The sequence below is a fragment of the Sminthopsis crassicaudata genome, chromosome 3, assembly GCF_048593235.1.
Source record: "Sminthopsis crassicaudata isolate SCR6 chromosome 3, ASM4859323v1, whole genome shotgun sequence".
NCBI lineage: Eukaryota > Metazoa > Chordata > Mammalia > Dasyuromorphia > Dasyuridae > Sminthopsis > Sminthopsis crassicaudata.
The window spans coordinates 252,061,210-252,085,466 of NC_133619.1; the positions used below are offsets into that span (position 1 = coordinate 252,061,210).

A 24,257-nucleotide genomic window follows, 5' to 3' on the forward strand; every position below is an offset into this window, starting at 1 on the left:
CTATGATTTGTTCTTTGAATCACTCACAATTTATGATTTTGTATTAAATCTCCATTTGACTCTGTGTCTTTTGTTTGTGGTTACAAAATTGATCACTATTTCTATAAAGCTATAATCTGTAAGGGATATATTTACTATTTCTTCCTTTTTTCTATATTTCTGTTGCCTAATGACTATTAACTTTTATCACAAATTAATAACTAGTCTGTAAACCAATGTTCTTTTGATTTATAGAATCATAAAATTTCTAGATGGAAAGTACTTCCATGGTAGATTCAAAGAATATGCATATTTGGACACTGGCAATGTGCATTTGTTTTGCTCAATTATTCATATTTTTACAAGGTTTGTCTCGTCTTTTCTTCCTCTCCATACTTCTATCAGTTGGGGAAGTTACGATGGAAGGGAGAGAAAAATAAATGCTTATTAATTGAAAAATTATATTGAAATCTTTACAAAAGTCAGGACTTCAGGAGTAATCAAATCAAACTATGTCATTTTATTGGTGAAGAAACTAACACTCAGAGAACAGAAAGGAAGTAAATGGCAGACCTGAGATTTAAGCCCAAGTCTTCTACCTCCAAATCTAGTGCCCTTTTTATTGTATTACATTGATTTTATTTTCTTATGCATAATTATATCTTCCCATGTCTTTGATTCCTTCAGATTGTTTTAAATCACTTGTTTTCAGTTACATTCATATTTTTTAACTGCAGTATGCTCAGCTATCTTGCTCAACCAATAGGTATATTCCTCTAGGATTTTTGATATTACAGTAGTCTTCATTCCAGTGACTTAATAGAATGAAATGATATGGAAATGATTTTTGTAATGAAAGGTAATGTGTTTTTTAAATCTTAAAACTAATAAAATGTACTATTAATAAGAACAATGATTTATTCTACTAAAACAGTAAAAATGCCTGGAAATCATTTAAGTAGCATACTAAATTCTCTCAGAAAGAACTCTAAAGATTTCCATTCCTTATCCAAAAACATTCTTAGTAATAAAACAATATTCATTTGTGGAATAGATAATATAAAATTAAGTTGAACAATATCAATCTATATTAAGAAACTCCATTTTATTTTACTATGTTCTCTGCATATTAACTTTTCAACATCTCTCCAAAATACAATCATTTTAATTTCATATGGAATTATTCTTTCTATAAAATGAAATCTCAATACTGGTGAAGGATTACTATATTTTCCCTTCACTATGAGTTCTTGACCAATATAAAGTCCAATATTTTCATATTTATTTTGAAATATCACTTCGTTTACATGTCTGTTGTGTTACAGGATTGTGGTTTCAGTGTTGTTGCCACATTTTCTTTCAGTATAAAATCATATCTGCAAAGATGTGGTCTAAAAGAGAGAGAGATAAAAGGAGGGAAAGAAGAAAAAGAATTAATACAATAGCAAGACTTCACATTCTGCCACCACCCTGGGGACTGGATTAGAAACAAAACTATTGGTCTAGGTATTAATGATGCTCCTACATCTCCTGTGTATGTTTGCCTGTTGATGGCAATTGGTCAAAAGTTGTTGCTGGTGTGCTGGGGGAGATGAATCATTTCTCCACAAATATATTGTTAATATTTACTTACCCAAAATTTCTATATCTCTTGAATGATAAAAATGTATTAGTATTGTAACATTTATCTGTGGTTGAATTAATTCTAAATTGTAGAGAAAAGGCAGGGTCTCATTTGAGCACTTCCAAATTACTCTCTAAACAAGAGAGTATTTATTTATTTTTATTTTCTTTAATTTTCTTCTTTTTTACTAAAACTTTTTAATTTTCAGAAGAAAAGCTGAGAAGAGAGTATTTATTTTTATTTTCTTTCATTTTCTTCTTTTTTATTAAAACTTTTTTAATTTTCAGAAAATATGCATGGATAATTTTCAACATTAACCCTTGCAAAACCTTGTGTTCCAATTTCCTCTGCCCTCTTTCCCCACTCCTCTACATAGCAAGTAATCCAATAAATGTTAAACATGGTAAAATATATGTTAAATCCAATATATGCATTCATATTTATACAATTATCTTGCTGCACAAGAAAAACCAAATTAAAAAAGGGAAAAATGATAAAAAATGCAAGCAAACAACATAAAGTTCCCACTGTCCTCTCTCTGGGTCTAGATGACTCTCTTCATCACAAGATCACTGGAATTGGTCTGAATCATCTCACTGTCAAACAACGTTAAATAATGCCTCAAAATGAATTCCAGAGTGGCAAAACCCACAAAAAGATTGTGTAAAACAATTTTTCAGCCCCATAAAACTTAGAAGCTCAGCAGCAAATATATGTTGTTATTCATTAAAAGTTGAGCTCAGTCTAAAGAAGAAGACTTTTGGGCAAGTTAGCAGGGGCTATACCACACACAAGTCAGCAGCAGGCCTTGGGGGCAACTGAACTGGCTTTTTTCAGAGATCCAAGGTCACAGATGGAAAGAAGGTATAACAACTTGTTACAAGGAGTTTACAGGGGTCCTTTTGCTGGCAGTTGTATTGTCCATACTTGGATCTGATTAACAGGCTGGGGTCAGCCTCAGGATGAGAAAAGTACTCACACATCAGAGCTTGAGATCACAGGGTAGCATGGGAGAGAAATACACACCTTCCTTAGATTATACTACCTTGGAAGAACTGAAAGCTTATACAGTTTTCAAATTAACTTTGAAAATATCTGCACACCACATAAATCATCAATATTTTTATATACCATTAACAAAATCCAACAGCAAGAGATAAAAAGAGAAATTCCATTTCAAATAATTGTCAATAGTATAAAATATTTGGGAATCTATCTGGCCAAGGGAAAGTCAGGAACTATATGAACAAAACTACAAAACAACTTTCCACACAAATAAAGTCAGATCTAAGTAATTGGAAAAATATCAAGTGCTCTTGGATAGGTCAAGCAAATATAATAAAGATGACAATACTCCTTAAACTAATCTATTTATTTGGTGCTATACCAATCAAACTCCCAAAAAACTATTTTATTGACCTAGAAAAATAACAACAAAACTCATCTGGAAGAACAAAAGATCAAAAATTTCAAAGGAATTAATGAAGAGAAAAGCAAATGAATGTGGCCTAGCTGTACCAGATCTAAACCTATATTATAAAGCAACAGTAATAATTGCAGAAAAGAGCTCCTTAAAAAGTAGAATTGGCCAAATAGACATACAAAAAACCCATAAAGAAAGTAATTCCTTAAAGGCCAGTATTGGCCAAGTGGAAGCTAATGACTCCATGACACATCAAGAAATAGTAAAACAAAATGAAAAGAATGAAAAAATAAAAGAAAATATAAAATATCTCATTGGGAAGAAAGCTGATCTGGAAAATAGATCAAGGAGAGATCTTTAAGGATTATTGTACTACCTAAAAACATAGGTGACATATTTCAAGAAATAGTCAAGGAAAAATGTCCAATCTAGAACCTGAAGGTAAACTAGAAATTGAAAGAATGAACCAATAACTTTCTGAAATAGATTCCAAAATGAAAACTCCAAGGAGTATTTATAACCAAATCTCAGGGCTCCTAGGTCAAGGAGAAAATATTACAAGCAGTCAGAAAAAAAGACCCAATTCAAATATTGTGGAGTGGATCAGATAATTCAAAATTTAGCAATTTCTGTGGGAAAAGATTTGAGAACTTGGAATATGGAAACCTGAAGTACAAAAAGCTGGGATTACAATGAAGAATCACTAAGCAAAATAAAACATCTTTTTCCTTTTATTTTTTTTTTTATTTTCAAAATATTCACATAAATAATTTTCAACATTCACCCTTAAAATCTTGTGTTCCAAAATTTTTCCCTCCCTTCTCCCCACTCCCTCCCCTAGACTACAAGTAATCTAATATACAAAAATGATCTTTCAGAAGAAAAATGATATTCAGTGAAACAGAGAGTTTTCTAGCCTTCCTGATGAAAAAAAACTAGAGCTGAAAAGAAAATTTGACTTTCAAATACAAAACTCAAGAGAAGAATAAAATTAAAGAGAATTTATAAAGAATTCAGTAAGGTCAAACTTTTCACAATCGAAAATACAAAGACTATACTTGATACTTAAGGACTTTATCATTATTAAGGCAGTTAGAAGGAGTATACATACACAGAGGGCACTGGTGTAAGTTGAATTTTATGGGATGATATCTAAAAAAATTAAAGTATTAAGAAAGAAAAATAAGAGGAAAGGGAGAGATACAAGAGGGTAAATTATGAAATAAATACAAAAGAGCTTTTAGGAGGAAATGGGGTAGATGATCTGGGGAAGTATTTTAAACCTTTATTCATTGGGATAAAGAGGGGAATCACATACATATATTTTGATATAAAAATCTATTTTACTCTATAAAAAAGTAGGAGGGGAAGGGGATAAAGCAAAGGGATAGACCTGATAGAAGAGGGAGTAGATTAGGGGAAATGATAATTAGAAGCAAAACATTTTTGAAGATGGACAAAGTAAAAAGGGAGAGAGAATAGGATAAATGGGAGGGGAAATACACAGTAATTACCATTGTGGAAAATTTTATAACATGTTTTGCTGATAAAGACCTTATTTCTCAAATATATAGAGAACTGAGTCAAGTTTATAAAAATATGAGCCATGCTCCAATTAAAAAAGGATATGAACAGGTACTTTTCACATGAAGTAATCAAAGCCATTTATAGTCATATGAAAAAATTCTCTAAATCACTATTAATTAGAGAAGCAATAAAACAACTCTGAATTATCATTATACTCCTATAATGTTGGCTAATATTGCATTTTTAAAAATGGCAAATGTTGAAGCTGATGTGGGAAAAGTGAGTCATTAACACACTATTGTGAACTAATTCAATCATTCTAGAAAGCAGAAACTATGCCAAAGGGCTATATAACTGTGCATACCTTTTACTCCAATAACACCACTACTAGTTAAAGAGATAAAAAACAAAAACCAGAAGAATATATTTGTATACAAATTTTTAGCAGCTCTTTTAGTGGTGGCAAAGAAGTGAAAATGGAGGTGATGATCATCCTTGGGAAATGGTGATATATTGTTGTCATGAAATAATTTGTATTATGTGAAATGACAAGCAGGATGCTCTCAGAATAATCTGGAGGTACTTATCATGAACTGATGCAAAGTGAGATGAGCAGAACCAGGAGAACATTGAACACAGTAACAGCAATATTATATGATGATCAACTGTGAATGATTTAGTTATTCTTAGCAATACAATGATCCAAGTTAATCCCAAGGCACTTTCTCTCATCCCAAGAGAAAGAATTTATAGAGTCTAAATGCAGATTTAAGGATGCTTAAAAAACAAAAGCAAAACTTCCTCTATTTGCCTTGAGATTGTTATTGTTGTTGTTGTTGTTTTGATGAGTCTCTTTTATTTCACAACATGACTACTATGGAAAAATTTTTGTATTATTATTCATGTATCTTTTATATTAAATTGCTTGTCTTCTCAATAATATGTAAGGGAAGGGAGGAAGAAAATTTGGAACTCAAAATTTTAAAAATATTAAAAAAACTTCTTAAAACAACATTTTGAACTATGTAATGAAAATGTTATTGTTTTTTACATTTTCCTTGTTATTCAGTTATTTCAGCTGTCTTATTCTTTGTGATGCCATCTAGGGTTATCCTTGCAAAAATATTGAAGTGGTTTGCCATTTGTTTTCTCCACCTTATTTTACGGATAAGGAAATTGAGTCAAAAAGAGTTAAATGATTTGCTTAGGGTCATAGTAAATGTCTGAGGTCAGATTTGAACTATATAATCATGTCATTTTCTCATTTTTTCTTTTTCTTTTTTTATTCTTTACATATTATTCATATTTCTTATAGGATACTCTTGAAACTAAACAGTCTTCAATTTGAAATTTAAAGTTCTCTACCATCTGGCTTCAGTGCACTTTCTTATGTTTTGTCCAACCATATTGCTGCTTAATCCTACAGTTCCCCCAAACTGATTCCTAAAATATTTTTTAAATTGTTCCTTATTTTTTATTGATTATGTCACTACCCTTATATTAAAATGATCTTTCTACATGTATATTGGGATTCTATACATCATTAAAGCCCTGCTGAAGTCCCCTTTTGACTTACAAATTTTGGTAGGGCAAGATCTATACAACAGGAAATGAAATGTAGCATTGAGCAAATATTTATATATTCAGGTAAAGTCCACTTTTTCATCAAATGTCTGAATAATTACCTATTTGAAGATTAGAATGTGATATATGAAATTACTTAGACTCATGTCTTTTTCTAAACACAGTTTAAAACCTAAATTTAAAAAGTGTTCAACACTCAGGTCTGCACTGAACTTGAGAAGATCAAGGCCTATTCCTAAATATTCCACTTACAAACTTGGGTAGCCATTAATCTTTCAGGCAATTGTTTCTTCATCCATAAAATATTGACAATGCATTTCTCTACCTATTTCAGAGCTGTGTGAGTTTCAAATGAAAGTGTTTGTAAAATGTTTATTAACTGTAAAAGCATAATTTAAATGTAAGGTACTACTTAAAATTATATGACCCCTTTTTGAATTTAAAATTATTTCATTTATGAAACTTTTATTCAGATTAAAATTTCATGGAACATATCCTCTGTGTAAATTAAAGTATATTTGTCCTGATTTAATGGGTAAAGGATTACTTTATGTTTTCTTTCCTTAATGGTGTAGACAGTATCTAAGCATAGTTATAATTTAAAGATTCTCAATTTCTACAAAGTCTTTCTCTGTGACATATATGACATTACACTAAAAGTTTTCTATAGTACAATATATAGAGTATGAGTCATCTACCAAAGCAGATAATTTGGAATGTAAATGTTTTGGGGAAAATATATAGGGAAATAGTTATATTTCTTCACTGTTGTCTATCAAAAGCAAAAGATAAAGATGAGAAAAATTCATTTGGGAAATGAATAGTTGGTTATGTGACTTCTATCTGAGCATAAGACTTGAACTTCTGGACCACATCATAAGACATAAAAATAGAAGGTTCTTGGCCAGATGTGAAATATAGTAAAAATATACCAAACAAACAAACACTTTCCCACCATGTCACTAAGCAAATGGGTAAGTAGCTCACTCAAAACAAATCCCCAAATGAAAACCCACCATACATATTCTATACATTACCTTTCTGGATTTGTAAGTGATCTTAATTTTATACGATGAATCTTGTATTTGCATTTAAAACATTTAAGTTTTGCATTCTTTTGAGAATAGGTCAAAACAATTTTTGAAATGTCTTTAAAGTCATAGTAAAATCCAGCAAGAATACTGACTTTTTCATAGACAGGATATGTTGCCAAGTAACTAGATAGAAAACAGAACACATCATCATATATGATTTAAAATAAAGTCTTTAATCTTAAATAGAGCAAAACTTTACTAGTTATGCCTAATGATGAAAGAAGTGAATTATATAATCTTAACAAAAAAGTGGGAAGTAATTTTACATATTGAAAGGATTTAGTATTAACAGTCTCTTCTCCCCCCAATTTGATAAGCATCCCATTTATTACTAATGACAAAATTTATATATGATACCAATTATAGAAAAATACTAAGTAAATTAATTTATTGTCACTTATTATAGAAAAAATAAAGATTGCAGCTTTACATGAAAAAAATGATGCTATATTTATCATAGTAGTAATAAGAATTTTTTACTATGTTCTATTCTTTAAAAGGATTCAACTTTCTCAGTTTTTGAAATTCTTTCCATTTTTAAAATGTGGACATAATTTATTTCAAATTGATACATATTTTTAATTCATAATATCATTAAAATAATTTCTTAAAGATAAAATTAGATACTTGAGTTAAAAGAAAATTTCTGCTTTTCAGAGAACACTCTTTCTTAAATATGCATATTTATTGATTGAATTTAAGTCAAATTGCTATTGTATTTTACTTATATGAATATAGCTTTGACTTATAACTTACAATAGAAGGTAAAATATCATGGGAAAAGCAATACTTTAAGTACAATGCTTGCATTTTTGCCACATTTCAGTGGCAGTTATATGTGTTCCAGGAGACAGCAAAATGAAGACTACCTATTTCTGATGATTTGTACGGGTACAAATGACATTCCCAGAAGAAAACTGAGTATTGTCGATAATTATGAAACTTAGGCATGAAATTTAAGACTACAGGGGTACATATATTTTCATCACTGTTGCTATTGAAGGCAAAATATATTGAAAAGGAAAATTAATTTGGAAAGGGAATAACTATCTATGAAAATTGTGTCTAAGAAAGAGATTTGAACTTCTGGATCACTTCTTAAAAGGATGAAAATTCTCTGATCAGAGATGTAATAATAAAGTCTCCATAATCTAATCAAAACAGTTTTAAAAGAATGAAGGAAGAAGATTGTCTATGTGCATTATAAAAATTAAGTACCATAGTGAGCAACTACAAACAAAATAGCAATTGAGATATGCAGAAGTCCATAGGAGACAAAATCCAAGAATGGAGCCAGTAGTAAAACCATATCTTCAAGCATGTATACAAAATTTCCCAAAGATTAAGTAGTGAGAACAAGCTGTCCTAAGACAAGGAGGCAAAGTTAATCACATAGACATCACCAAAATCTGTTGGGGATGAAATCCATGGTAGAAGTATGGCTCTGGATATTACCATTCTATATTCAGCATCTTGTATAAGAAAATCCCATGACTGAAGAGATGCTGAAGGTGAAGTCAAGGTAATTGTGGAAAAATAGAGCATGACACAATACTATAAAAACAGTGTCAAGAATGTTCAAAATGACCTGAACCTAACAAGAGAAACTAAGGTAAGAAAAATGTGGGCCTTATGTTTCCTTTATTTTATTGTAAAATATATGGTGAGAAAAAGGAACATAAAAAAGGAATTTTTATTTCGGTTGAATTTGATGGTTATAATTGGCAACAAGGTGAAAATGAAGCTCCTCAAATGTAATTTCATTTCTATTTTTCTCTGCCAAGAAAAATGACTTGAGGAAGGGGATACCCAATATAATCTAGGAAATAGTTAAAGAATGTCTCTTTTCCCTTGATGAATTCAAATCACCTAGCTGAGGTGATTGATATCTTCCAATTCTTAGAGAACTAATAGATTGTTTATTGAGACATTGTCAATAATATTTTCAAAATCATGTAAAATATCAGGAATATTATAAGATTAATGAAGGTTTACCCAATTTCCAAAAAAAGGAAATGGAATAGATTCTATAAGGTATAGTCCTATGAACATGATTTAATTCTTGGGATAATTCAATGAGGGATCATTAAAGAGATGATTGGAGAACATCTGAAAATGAAAGCCAAACAAAAAGGGGCTTAATCAATTACAAGTTATTATAGAGTAACAAAGTTTTCCTGTGCTTTTTTTTTTTTTTACAAGTTTCTAAATTAGGAGATGGGAATTTCATGGATACAATTTACTTAGATTTTATCAAAAGCAGATAAAGAGTTATATATTAAGAATGATACAATTATATGGATACAGAGCTGTTTGGATAGGTCCATTCAAGAATAATTATTAATGGTTCAATAACAGCATGATGAGTTTTCTGGTGGAGTATCTCAGGAATCTTTGTTTGTCACAGTCCTTTTTAACATTTTATCAATGATTTGGAAAAGGTTAAAGATGACATGTTCATCAAATTTGCAACTGTCACAAAAGTAAGAGATAGCAAAGTAGATGTCAGAATCAAGATGCAAAAGAGCATCTTTTGATCTTTTGAATTTGAGCAATTGTATTAAACTCAATCAGAAATCGATGTCTGCTATCGTCATATTGACTTAGAAAAACCATACATTAACATGTATTTTAATTTATTTTATTAAATATTTCTCAATTATACTTTTATGTGCTTCCAGGCAGATTTTTTTAACAGAAAAATCTGTGATTTTGACATCTCTGGGCTGGAGCATAGGTTAAATATAATTATATGAATTTCAGTAGAAAAAAAAGTAAGGGCTTTCATATATATATATATATATATATATGTATGTATGTATGTATGTATACATATATGCAACATATACATCTATGTAGAAAGCTTCTACACACATATACATATATGTAAATAGTATTAAAATAAACCTTAGGAATATTAGATTACTAAACAATATATTTTTGGAAAAAGTAAGGGGAGTTTTAGGGGTCTGCAAACTCAATATATCAATACTGTGATCCCAGACAAGCAAAAAATCAATAAAAACTAGTGGGATTTTTAGCTATATTAAGAGAATTATAGATTTAAATAATAATTCACGCTATTTTGTCTTCTTCAGGCATCATTTGGATTATTGTGTTTATTTTAGTTGTCCCTAAGAAAGATATTAATAAAATGACAAGGGCCTCAAGGATGACATTAGAATAGTGAAAGGGCCTAGTATCTATGCAATCTGAATTTCAGGTAAAATAGATTTTTTTTTACTTGAAGAAGAGAAGATACAGCATGGAAAAGTATAGCTGTCCTCAAGGGTTTAATTTTGTTGAATAGAAATTAGATTTCTTTTTGGCTGAAGAACAATAATCCAAAGAATTATGGGTGATACTTGCAAGAAACAATGGTAAATTTGATGTAAGAAAAACTTCCTAACAATTAGCAATATCCAAAAATAGAATGGAGAGTTTGGAGAAGTGATGTCTTCCCTCTCTGTTGTATTCTTCAGTTGGTAACTGGACAACCACTTATTAAATATATTACAGTGGAAATTCCTCTTTTTTATGTGAGTTAAACTAGATAGTTATTGAGGTTACTTCCAAATCTCAAATTCAGTGTTTTTGTAAGTCTTTATATTACTTACCTCTTGATTTTTGATTCTTCTGCTTTCCCATATATATCTATTAATTTAATTTTCATATAACCTTTCCTTGTAATATTCCCCAAAATAACAACATCAAGAATATAATTATACACTGAAAAACAAAATATATAGTTTCAAATTTGTGTCAACACTAGAAATATAATGATGGATTTAAACCTTATAAGTTAAGTTCATTTTTAAAATTATTATTGTTCTTAACATTCTTTTTCTTTTTAAATTTTGAGTTCCAAATTCTTTCCTTTTTTCACTTCTTCCACCTCTCACTGAGAAAGCAAGTGATATGATATCAACTATGCATGTAAAAGCATGCAAAACATATTTCACTATTAGCCATATTTCAAAAAAAATAATGAATATAAAGAAGATTATGCTTCCACTAGCATTCAGACTTCATCAGTTCTCTCTCTGGAAATGAATAGCATTTTTTCAACATGAGTCTTTTGAAGTTGTCTTTGATCATTGTATTAAGTCTTTTACAATTGATAATCATTTCAACATTGCTATTAGTGTGCCAGTGATCTCCAAGTGCTTCTCATTTTATTTTGCATCAATTTATATGTCTTACCATGAATTTTTTCTGAAACTGCCCACTTCATTCTTTCTTATTGCACAATAGTACTCTATTTACAAATAAATATCATAACTGTTTGACCATTCTCTAAATTTTAAGCATCTCCTCAATTTCCAATTCTTTGCCACCACAAAGGAGTTGCTATAAATATTTTATACCTGTCCTTTTTATTTTTCTTTTTTCTCTTTGGGATACAGACCTAACAGTGGTACTATGTATGCACAATTTTCATAGTCCTTTGGGCACAGTTCTAAACTGATTTTCTGAATGGTTAGACCAATTCATTACTCTACCAATGGTTCATTAGTGTACGTCTTTTTCTCTTTTCCCCTCCAGCATTTATAATTTTTGAGTCTGTAGGGTGGTATCTCAGAGTAGTTTTAATTTTAATTTCTTTAATTAATATAGCATTGTATATGACTATAGATAAGTCTGATTTCTTCTTATGAAAACTGCTTTTTATATTCTTTGATTATCAATTGGGTAATGACTCTTTATTTTTTCAAATTTGACTTAGATCTATACTCGTGTATTTGAGAAATTAGACCTTAGAGAGACTTGCTGTAAAATTTATTGATGTTACTTCAGTAAGTGTGGCACATTTTAGCAAAAATGTACTTTTCCTGCCTATCTCTTAATTTACACTTTTGTTTTGTCTGAGATCATGATTGCTATGCTTGCCTTAAATTAAATTCTTATTATTTTTTGTATTACTATGTAGTGAAATGGATCAAATGGAACAAACACAGAGGAAGATTCTGGAAGAGTTGACTTGGATTCTTAGTAAAGTATTTCATTTCTTATGTTCTGACTTATAGCCTTCTAATCCTAAATAATGAGAAAACATCTTCACCAATTATGCTCCTGTACAGAACAAGTATCTGGAGAAAGAGTCTAATACAATTGAATACTGTGAAATTTCAAGTTAGAGAGGAAGTAAAATATAGGCCTTTAAAATTATTAACTTTAGGGTACAGACTTCTAAAAATTAGAAAACACCTTATGACTCAATTTTATGACTAAATCATGATTTTAGCAGAGAAATATCTCCTTTATGAATTCATGTACTGGGTAGCTATTGCTTAAATATTTTTTTTTTACCACAATGCAGAGGTTTTTAGGGATAAAAAGGTAGGTAAAGCTCCTTATGGACAAAATTAAGGAAATAATTATTTTACACACTGCAATCTTATACATTCCTTTTTGGTTATAAAAGAAAAGATGGATTCACGAAAAGATGAAAAAAGATTAGATTCATAAGCCCATGCTTCCTTCAGTGTCATAAAAATCAAACAATTATAAACTTGGATGACTGACAGGATGAAGGCACTTTCTAAAAAAAAAAAGAGAAGTTTTGAGAGAGGATGGGTTTAAGTGAAAATGAGCTGGTTTATTTATACTGAGTTTAAGATATTAATGGCATAATTGAAACCGTTAAAGCAGGTAACATAGGAATTATTTTCAAGAGATAGTATAGGTACTTAGCATTGGGAGTTATTTACTTAGAAATAATAATTTAACTCAAAAAAGCATATGAGTACCGAAATGGATAGAATAGAGGAAGAAGAAAGTCAAGAAATTAGGGTTGTTATATTAGGAGATTGTGCAGGAATAAAAGGGCTGAGGTTATAGGGAAAAGACATTAATAAGAACAGAGCAAGTTGTATAGAGTAGTAAGAATGGGAGTGGTATCAGAATAAGGGAGTTCTTGTTTATGTCAAAAGTGACTCTGAATTATGGTTATAAGGGGAAGAGGAGGAAGGATAAAGTAGAAGTATGCTGGTTATAGCATGTAAAAAGTGACAGTAAGATTTGGAGTTTGTTGCCTTGGTATCAAATCTTCCCTCTGCTACTTTCCTATCTGCCTTGAATATATCACTTAATTCCTTTGGGACTCCTTTCCTCATATGTAAATTGAAGGATTTGGATTAAATTACCTCTAATATCCTCAGAGACCTGAAGCCTATGATACTATGATACCTTGCTTGTAAAACTGAAGATAATATTGTAATATATATACATATATATACATATAAACATACTAATATTATGTACTTTTAATATATATATATATATACATATATATATATATATATATATTGCCAAATAGGAAATGCATTTGTTGGATTTAAAATTAGCAATATGTCAATCTTTTGATTTGCCTGAATTTCTTAAAAGTGATAAATTCTTCATTTTATATATATATATTTTGGTAGAAACAAAGAACTTTAATGTCTGTGCAACTCAACAGCTTTCTTTAGTGAGATGATACACATGGAAATCATTCTAAATTCCCAAAATCTGTGTAAAAAAAATCTAACCATAATGCTTTAAGCACAACTACCTTGAAAAGGCTCTGATTGTGAGCATAGTAATATTTGACACTTGAGGATCAGCCTATCTCATTTCTTATAGGCTCATGACTAGATAGAAGGATAATGCTTTTTTAAAAAGTTGAATCAACTCTTAAAGATCATCCATTAATTTTTATAAGGGTGCCTATGCTGACAAAGTCATAGATTCTTTAAATATAAAAAACAATTTTTCATCTTTCACATAATAATACAATCTTTATAAATCTAATAACAATTGAGTTCAACCACTTCTGAAAGGATCTTGTGTTTTGAAGGATGATAGAGTAAGTATTCAGAATAAAGTATGAATATAAAAGATGTTTTTAAAAAAGTTTACAACTTACTACAGAATGGCTCCTTGTTAGTGGTATCAAAATAAACATTCATTCCAGGAGGCTGCCTTTTAATTAAAATGTCTTTCCACTGGTCCACATAATAACCTGCAATTTGAAGTATGTAAACCTTAAATAAGGCTTCAATGGAAATAAGCTATGAGACAGAATATTTGAAGGAGAAGAAAAAATGATTCAAATAGAAAATCAACTCTTCTGAACTGACAGTAGTTCATAGAGAAGTCCTATTTCTCCAAAATACTCTGAATCCTTCATATTGTATATAGTTGTGTAGTATATATGCCAAGGTTCTTAGTATTATTATATTATGACTAGGTCTCTGCTAATTGACATTTTGAATAAATTTAATGGAGCAATTTAGTAATATTTCATTGTATTAATCTTGCAATTAACTTTCAGCATAATCTCCAAATTCACCAAATAGTAATTTTATTCATATATTTATCTTTTCAAACTCTCACATGATGTATCAAAAAAGATCAGGAGATCTGTACTCTAATCCTACTTTTCCAATATTTTAATAATAGGCAAATTCTTTGAAGCTTACTTTTTTCTTTCTGAACTAGGAACATTGGACTATATGAAGTCCCTTCCAGCTTTAAATCTCTAAAATGTTAATTAAAATAGTTTTGCTCATAATGTGAAAAATGGAAAATTACTCATTTGTTTAATAATTGAGGAGTATCTGACTAAATAAAACTATCAAACATGAATATAATTAAATTTTTCTATCACAATGATAAATTCTAAATAGTGAATTCTTGAGTATGTGCTATTTGGATGTTAATGAATTACTCATACTTATTCTCAATGATAAAAGTTTAGATTTTGATCTAAATTGACTTTCTTTAGGTAAGTCAGCCTAGCTCAAGTCACCTGATGAAGAAACAGATAATCTTGCTTATCCCAAGCAAGCCAAACCATTTTACATTTTCACCCACCATCTCCTTTCAGATGCCATTATTGATAGTCCTGAGCTTTGAATCCAAGAGCCTTGAGAATAACAATTCCCCCAAGACCAAAAGTTCTGCTTCTAGTTCAAGCTCCACATCCATCCTTCAAGAGCAATTGCAGTAGAGAAACTGTTAATTTCCCATGTCATGATTAATACTAAATAGCTCACCATCTGTCACTGGAAAGCTCAAGAACTCTGGAGGTAACCACTGTTTGCTACCATCCCAGATTAGTAATCATCATCAGGGAAAGAACTCTTGACAATTGCTTCTGTGGGTGCTGTAGCACCTGACTCTTTAGCAGCCACAGTTAATGAAGACCAGAAAATTAAAGTTCTCATTACAAAAATCCTTGGCATTGTCAAATGTTTCCATATCATTATCAGTAAAAATAACATTATAGAAAATGCATTACCATATGCTTCATTGCTGCACCCAAAGGACTTTAGGGCCTTTCTAATTTGGAATTGAAACTTATTAATGTATATTGGCTCCTCATGTTAAAATGTGAGTTCCTTGAGAAGAAGGAATGGTTTCCTTTTCTATGTATACCCTTAAGGCTTAGTAAATATCTGAAAACTGCTTTTTTCATTCATTAACTTACAAGAAACAAAATAATAAATATGAGAAATACAAAGAAACATAAAAGGCATAAAGGTATGAGGCAAAGTAAATGAATCAATCCATGAATATTTGTTAACCTATTATCTTCAAGGACTTTGCTAGGTATTCAAATGTTATTATTCAGTTGTTCAGTAATCCCATAGACCATAGTATGCCAAGCCCATCTATACTCCACTAGATCTTGAAGTTTGACCAAGGTCATAATTGTTTTTTCCATAACACTATGTACCCATCTTCTGTCCCCTTTTTCTCTTGCTTTCAGTTTTTCACAATATCAGGATCTTTTCCAATGAGCCATGTCTTTTCATTATATGATCAAAGTATTTAAACTTCAGCTACAATATTTGACTTTCTAGCGAATAACCTGAATTAATTTTTTTATAATTGATTTGATCTTCTTGCTGCTTCAAATTACTCTAGAAAGTCTTCTCCAGAACCACAATTCAAAATCATTGATTAAATATATATTGCTACTGGGAAAACCATATCTTCAGAATCTGACAAGCTTTTTTTTTTTTTTTTTTTTGAGGCTGGGGTTAAGTGACTTACACAGCTCGGAAGTGTTAAGTGTATGAGATCACATTTGAACTTGGGTCCTCCTGAATTCAAGGCTGGTGCTCTATCCACTGCGCCACCTAGCAGCCCCGACAAGCTTTCTTTTTAATATGCTTTTCAGATTCTATATTCTTAATATATTCATATTTTTAATATGCTTTTCAGATTCTATATTTTTTCCAAGGAGCAAGTGTCTTTTAATTTCATGGCTAGAGTCACCATCTGCAGTGATTTTTGAGTCCAAAAATACAAAACGTAACACTGCTTCCATTTCCCCCTCCCCCTTTATTTGTTAGAAAGTGATAGGATCAGTTGCCAAGATCTTAGTTTTTTAATGGTGAGTTTCAAGCCAGTTTTTACAATTTCCTCTTTGACCCTTTTCAAGAGGCTTCTTGATTCTTCTTCATTTTCTGCCATCAGAGCTATGTCATCTATATCTTTGAGATTATTGATATTTCTCCTGGAAATTTAAATTATGGATTTTGATTCATCCAGTCTGATATTTGCATGATGTAGTCTATATAAAAGTAAAATAAACAAAGTTTATAGTATATAGCTTTGTACTAGTGCTTTTTCAAGGTTACACCAGTTATCCCATGTTATCTCTTTGAGGACTTGACGCACTTTGTTGTGATCCTTATAGTTAAAAGCTTTAGGGTAGTCACTGAAGCAGAAGTAGATTCTTTTTCCTGGAATTCCCTTACTTTTTTTCCAATAATCCAATAAATGTTGGAAATTTGATCTCTAATTCTTCTGCCTCATCAAGAACCAAACTTTTCTTCTCATAATTCTTGGTTCATATATTGCTGAAGTTTAATGATCAGAATCTTGAATATAACCTTGCTGATATGTGAAATGAGACTACTTGTTCAGAAATTTGAATGTTCCTATTACCATTTTTATGATTGATATAATCTAGTTTAGTGTTTCTAATCACTGTTTAGTTTTCCAAATTTGTTGGCATATTGAATGCAGTACTTTAATGGCATCATTTTTTTAGGATTTTAAATAATCTGGAATTCCCTCATATTTATCAGCCTTATATTAGTAAGGTTTCCTAAATTCCATTGGACTTCATCCTCTCCAATGTCAGGCTCTAGATCAGTAACTACACCATTGTGGTTATTAGTGATTAGTTATTAGTGATCTTTTTCACATAGTTCTTTTGTGTATTCTTGCCATCTCTTCTTAATCTCTTCTGTTTCTATAAAGCCCCTACCATTTTAATCTTTTATCATGCTCACTTTTTTTGCATATTTGCCCTTGATATGTTTTTCTTGAAGAGATCTCTTTTTCATTGTATTATTTTCTTCTATTTTTTTGTATTTTTCATTTAAGAAAATCTTATCTTACTATTTTTTTTTAAAATGTGCATTCAGTTGGGTATATCTTCGTTTTTCTTTTTTACCTTTTGTTTTCCTTCTTTCCTCAACCATTTGTAAAGTTTCATCAGATTTGTATACAAAGACAAAACACAAAAAGCTTATATTCATTCTATGGAAAATAAAAGAATCAGGGCAATATAACTAATTATAGCTATGTAAAAAATACAAAGTCAAAATTAAAAATATGGAAAAGAAAATCAAAAAAGAACATAAAAATCGACCTTTGGTAGCATGCACTGTAAGAGGAATGATAGTTAATTTGGAGTGTTTGGCTTTATGTATATTTTAAAATATTTACTTGAATATTTACTTTTGCTAATTGATTAATGTTTAAGATAGTTTATAATACATTTAAAATTACTTCAAAATAGAAGAAAATGTGGAACTTGATGTTTGTTAGGCAGAATGGAAACAAGCATGCAATTATATTTCTGATGATATTATAGACAGTCCTAAAGTTTTGGAAAATAATTTGGTAATAAGCAAATGAGTTACAAAAATAGTCATATTCTTTGACCCAATGATTTCCTTTTGGGGTTATCCTGGGGTATTGGTGGGTAGATGGGTGAAGAGTACTTAACTGAGCAAATATATCTATAATTATTTTTCTTATAAAATATAAAATCTAGAAATATACTATATAAACAATTAAAGAAGTAGATTTGAACATATTATATTAATATAAAGATAATCATGATGTAAAGGATAGAGAGTTGATTTCAAAGTTAAGAGATCCTTAGGTTCAAGTCTTGCCTCTGTTATCACTGGCTATGTGATCAATGACTTAACTACAAATCAATTAAGTTTTTTGTGCTTTATAAAATAAAGAGAGTGTAAGTTTACAGAGCAGGTTCCAAGCTCCATTGGTAAAAAAGAATTTCCTTACTTAAGAGACATCTAAATAAAATCATAGATCTAGCTCTTATATTTCCTATATGAATTTACTGGAATAATTTGGAGCCATAAAAAGGCCTTTTTAAAAGGAAACATAAAAGAGTTATCAAAATATAAACAATTATATTTATGTGCCTTATATGTATGTACATATTCATATCATATACATATGTAACCATTCATATATATATATGTAAATATAGCAAATCTTTATAAGTAGTTATGAATTTAGGAATCAAATAGCGAATAAATTATTTTATTTTGTTAAGTTGCATGTTACAAATTGGTTATTTTATTTTAATGAAAATATAAGGAATTTAACTTGTAGGGTTTTATTCCGTCTGAAAGACTTTTGTATCATTATATTTATTAATGCTGTAAAAGTAAATTAAAATGACATCATAATATATCATTATGGGCAAGTGAGGGGTGAAACCACAGATAGCCTTTCTGTCCTTTAGTAAGCATGTGATAATAAGAGATCTAGAAAAGATGCTCAGCACATTGCTTGCTTCTGTGACCCATTTAAAACACCATACAAAGAAAAATTGTGCTAAACTGGCAGACAGAGTTGAACTCTTCATTATAGAAAAGTGTACCCAAATCACTAAGATGATATTTTCTGAAATCTTGTACTTGGGAATATTAACTTTATAATGAACATACGTGCATACCAACTGGGTACAAAAAGAAAAATTCCTTCTCCTCTACATTTGGAGACACAAATTTCCTGAGGATGTGAATTAGGAACATATATAATTCACAATTTCAGGGACAGAGATCTTTGTTGTTCAAATGCAAAACAATTCACAAAATCTTCAATTCTCTGAGCAAATATTTAGTTAATAGGGATTACTTGTTGGGTCTCAATGCTAACATCACTCTGTGATGTATCAGGAAAATAACTGCTACTCTACTCATGTAGCAACAATTGTAGCAAAAAAAAAAATCTAAGCAGTAAGTGAATGGAAGAAAATGGCATTTGTTAAGTGTCCATGTGTCATGTACTATGTTACATTCTGTATAAATATATACTTATTTGATTCTCATGACTTGATTTGAGATTTGGCTCTAACCACTGTTGCAATTTACTGCCTCCACATGTGAATCTATTCACTCAAGTATTACAGCAATTATACATGTATCCTTTAGTTCCAGAAACCCTATCTAACTCCAAATATATCTATTTCTAAAGCATATTGGTTTTATATGTATATGTGTGCATATTCATAATTGGTACACATATATATTTCACATATACTTATATTTGTATATATATGTCAGCATTATGAAGATATCAAAACATCTGAGCACTTAGATGTCTTGCAAAAATTTATGTAAATTTGTTCCCATCTTTCCTCACAATAATTCTGTAAAATGCTTATAATAGCCATCGTTTGATTATTGGAATTTGAGCCTCCTTCATTTTATCCTTATATCTTTTTGGTATAAATAATGTAAGTATTATAAGCCCCATTCTATTTATTTGTATATCTATCTATTTATCCAGCCCATTTATTTGCTATTTTCTATTAGGGAAAGTAAGGTTTAAAGAATTGCCTATTCAAATGGGCCTATTTTAGTGTCCATTTGGGCAATTGAACTTGAGACTCCTTTCTCCAGGTCAAATTTATTTTCTTCTATGCCAAATAAGGATAGCACTATCCAGCATAATAATCCTTTAATTCATCAGTAAGCATTATCAAATACATAATAAAGAATCTGGTACTTTCAAGAAAAAAAAAGTCAGAGTTAGAAGAATTTATTTGTTGCTATAGCTATCACCAGAATATCAGAATGGCAACTACTACCTTTTATGCTGAGATGGAATATCCTAACATTCTTTAAAACCCCACCTGAAAATTCATATATAAATGCATTGCATTCTACACATCTTCATTTTTTTTATTAAAATGTTGTCAAAATGAGTTATTATCACAAAGCATAATATTTGTGTGAAATGATGCTTACCTAGTTTGGGACATGGTTTTGGTTTAAACTCTTCACAAATGGTACATTTGCCTTTCCTATAATCTGTGTATGAATAGCAAGGATATGCAGTTATATCACATTTTGTTTCCAAGGATGTAATGAACAAGTGAACAGCTCTTTGGTGATCACATTTAATAAATGAGGTTCCTGAATGGAAAAAACACAGTGAAATGAACATTCAGTTAAATAAAAATGTTAATTCTGAATTGTATGCCTTGTAAATAATTGAATGTTGTGTGTAACTGAGATCATAATATTTTGAGCAATGAAAGAATATTTAAAAAGAAATCTATCTGCAAAATGCAATATTCACAATTAATACTGGAAAAATTCATATGGCAAATGTGTTACATTTTACAAGGGTTTATAGACACATTTAAGCTTTTTATAACTAGAAACATAATTTTATTATGGTAGTATAACCATTATGCTAGAGTTCATCTACCTTATAGTGTTTATATAGTCTTTTATACATATACTAGAAACTTATTACCATCTATATAATTGTTTCAGGGAACAAAGGTGTTTGTGTGATGGGAAAAAAGTGAACTTGTGTCAACAATTCTTTCCCAACTCCAAAAATCAGACCTTATTAGAAGCATGTTGGCATTCATTCAGTCCATGATGATGTGGTAACATAATGAGACTAAAATGAGTTATTCTCCCCCTTTGCCATCTAACATATCCATAGTAGCCAATTGCTATCTGTTTTGTCAACTGTAGATTTAGAATTGCAGTGGAGTTCAGAGGTCATCTAATTTTAAACCTCTCATTTTTTACAAATGATGAAGCTAAAGCATAGAAAACCTAAATGACTTTCCTAAGTCACATATCTGTGATGAAAAGGAAAGATTTGAACTTACAACTCCTCACTCTAAATCCTTCACTCTTTCCTTGTACCAAACTGGATCTAAAGTGTAGTAAAAATGTAACAGGAAATACATTTTGATAATGAGAATGTTGAATGTGAGTTTGAACAGTGCAAACCAGCTAGTGTTAAGGCTCAGATATTTTCATTCAATTCAACAAGCATTTAACTAATTTTAGATAGTTAATATATATGTAGTGTTTAATATTTGTAGGTTAATCATGAACTCACAAATGAATTTTTATTAATATGATAATGCTAGTCACATTCTAATAGTAAACCTATTAGTTCATTCTGATGTTAAACTCATTAGTTCAATCAATTTTATTAAATACTTGCTAAGTGAATATTAGGTATTTATTAAATGTATATAGAGCACTATATTAATTGTGTAGTACCAATTCAAGTATAACATTTTGTAGATTTTCAAAAACTACTTTAAATAGCTTGAGTTTTCTTATTATCATACATTGAAATCTCTTATTATAGTATAAAATTTCAATTAAAGCAAAGCCTATCTTGGAGATTAGGCAAAATATTTAAAAGTGATATTTATTATGGAAGAACTCCATTGTAATATCATCACTTATCATTGATCCACATTGGAGACTACAAAGAGACCACTGCAGTGAAGAATAGCTAATCAGTCAACAAATATTTGTTAAGTGCTTACTATGTTCCAGGAACTATGTTAAGTAGTGGGGATATAAAAAGAAGCAAAATAGAATCCCTGTCCTCAAGAAGATACAAAAAAAGCTACAAACAGGAAAAATAGAAAGAGTTGGAAAAGACTTCCTGTGAAAATGAGATTTTACTTAGAATTTAAAGAAAGTCAGAGTAGTCAGTAACCAAAAATAAGGATAGAGCATATTCCAGACAAAGGAAATAGCTAGATAAATCCCCAGAGCCAAGAAATTCTAGAAAACAGATCAGAGTTGCTGGGTCAAAGGCTATGTGACAGGAATAAGGTTGAAGAATACTGGGAAAGAATCTGTATTATAAAATTACATTTCTAATCTAATCTAAACTTAAACATAAAACTACTTTTGCTCATTAAAGTGTCAATGATTTACCTGAAAATATTGATTTGGGGCAGCCAGGTTGACTTTTTCCTCCATTTGGATAAAAATCTATATGTCCCAAAGGTTGTTTGATTCCAAGAGCTAAAGAAAAAGGACTATTATAAAATTTAAAGAAAAAAGCCCCAAACATACCACAAACAGAAAAAAACTGACTCATTTAAAATAATAATTAAATCAAATATACAATTTAAAAGCCTTTCATAATACCATCATTTGAAAAAAAATTATATGAATAAAAAATCAACCATCAATCGTTTTCAATTCTTTGCTATTTTTCACTATTTTTCTAATGCAACACAAGCAATATTTAATCTGTCTCTCTTCAACTCCCACTCATTTCTAATTTTTTCATTTAGGGAGAAGTCTAATCCTTCTTCCACATGACAATCCTTTGAACACAGTAAAGTAATTATCTTATTGCCTCTAAGTCTTCAGAGTAATAACTTGTTTCTTTTCTTTTCTTTTTATTATTAATAATAAAAATTTATTTTCAAGACATGCATCATTTTCAATATTTACCGTTGCAAAACCTAGTGTTCCAAGTTTTTTCTTTTCCTTCTCCCTCCCTTCCCCAGACAGCAAATAATCCAATATCTGTTAAACATGTGCAATTCTCCTATATATATTTCTACAATTATCATGGTGAATAAGAAAAATCAGATCAAAAAGGAAAAAATGAAAAAGAAAACAAAATTAAAGCAAACAACAACAACAAAAAAGAGTGACAATAACATGTTGTGATCCATATTTAGTTCTCATAGTACTCTCTCTGGCTGCAGATGGTTCTCTTCATTAGAAGATCATTAGAACTAGCCTGAATCATCTCACTGTTGAAAAGAGCCACATGTGTCAGAATTGATCATTGCATAATCTTGCTGTTGAAATATACAAAGATCTGGTTCTGCTTACTTCCTTAGCATCATTTCATGTAAGTCTCTCCAGGCTTCTCTGAAATCATCCTGCTGATCACTTCTTATAGAAGAATAATATTCAATAACACTCATATACCATAACTTATTCAGCCATTTCCCAACTGATTTTCACCCAATCAGTTTCCAATTCTTTGCCTCCACAAAAGGGCTGTTACGAACACTTTGCCTGTATACTTCATTTTCCCTCTTTTATGATCTCTTTGGGATACAGACTCAGTAGTGACACTTCTGGATCAAAGACTATGCACAGTTTGATAGTCCTTTGGTCATACTTCCAAATTGCTCTCCAAATGAGCTCAACTTATTTGTTAATATTTTGTTCATTTGACTAGAAATTATTTTAATTTCTTCATTTGCAAATTGTCTTTTCATATCCTTTGACCACTTGTTAATTGGAGAAGGGCTTGATTTCTTATAAATTTGAGTCAATTCTCCATATATTTTAGAAATGAGACCTTTATCAGAACTCTAGAATATACAAAATAAATCCACATAAATCCTCAGCATTTTTATACATTACCAACACAATCCAACAGCAAGAGATACAAAATGAAATTCCATTCAAAATAACTGTTGATAGTATAAAATATTTGGGAATATATCTATCAAAGGAAAGTCAGGAATTATATGAGCAAAATTACAAAACACTTGCCACAAAAATAAAGTCAGATTTAAATAATTAGAAAGACATTAAGTGCTCTTGGATAGGCCAAACAAATATAGTCAAGATGACAATATTACCTAAATGAATCTATTTATTTAGTGCTATACCAATCAGACACCCAAGAAACTATTTTAATGACTTAGAAAAAATAACAAAATTCA

At 30.1% G+C, this 24,257-nt stretch overlaps 1 protein-coding gene across 1 annotated transcript in view; it reads right to left on the bottom strand.

The window, feature by feature from the left end:
- Positions 1-479: 479 nt before the first annotated feature.
- Positions 480-24,257, bottom strand: part of LOC141559458 (lipase member I-like) — a 55,244-nt gene continuing 31,466 nt past the window's right edge. Inside the window, exons 5-10 of the mRNA XM_074297326.1 lie at positions 22,492-22,581; positions 20,530-20,697; positions 14,139-14,234; positions 10,849-10,960; positions 7,175-7,354; positions 480-1,370 (exon numbers count right to left, since the gene is read on the bottom strand). Coding sequence (XP_074153427.1) covers positions 1,283-1,370; positions 7,175-7,354; positions 10,849-10,960; positions 14,139-14,234; positions 20,530-20,697; positions 22,492-22,581 — 734 coding nt within the window. The 3' untranslated portion in view covers positions 480-1,282. The remainder of the gene's footprint in view (positions 1,371-7,174; positions 7,355-10,848; positions 10,961-14,138; positions 14,235-20,529; positions 20,698-22,491; positions 22,582-24,257) is intronic.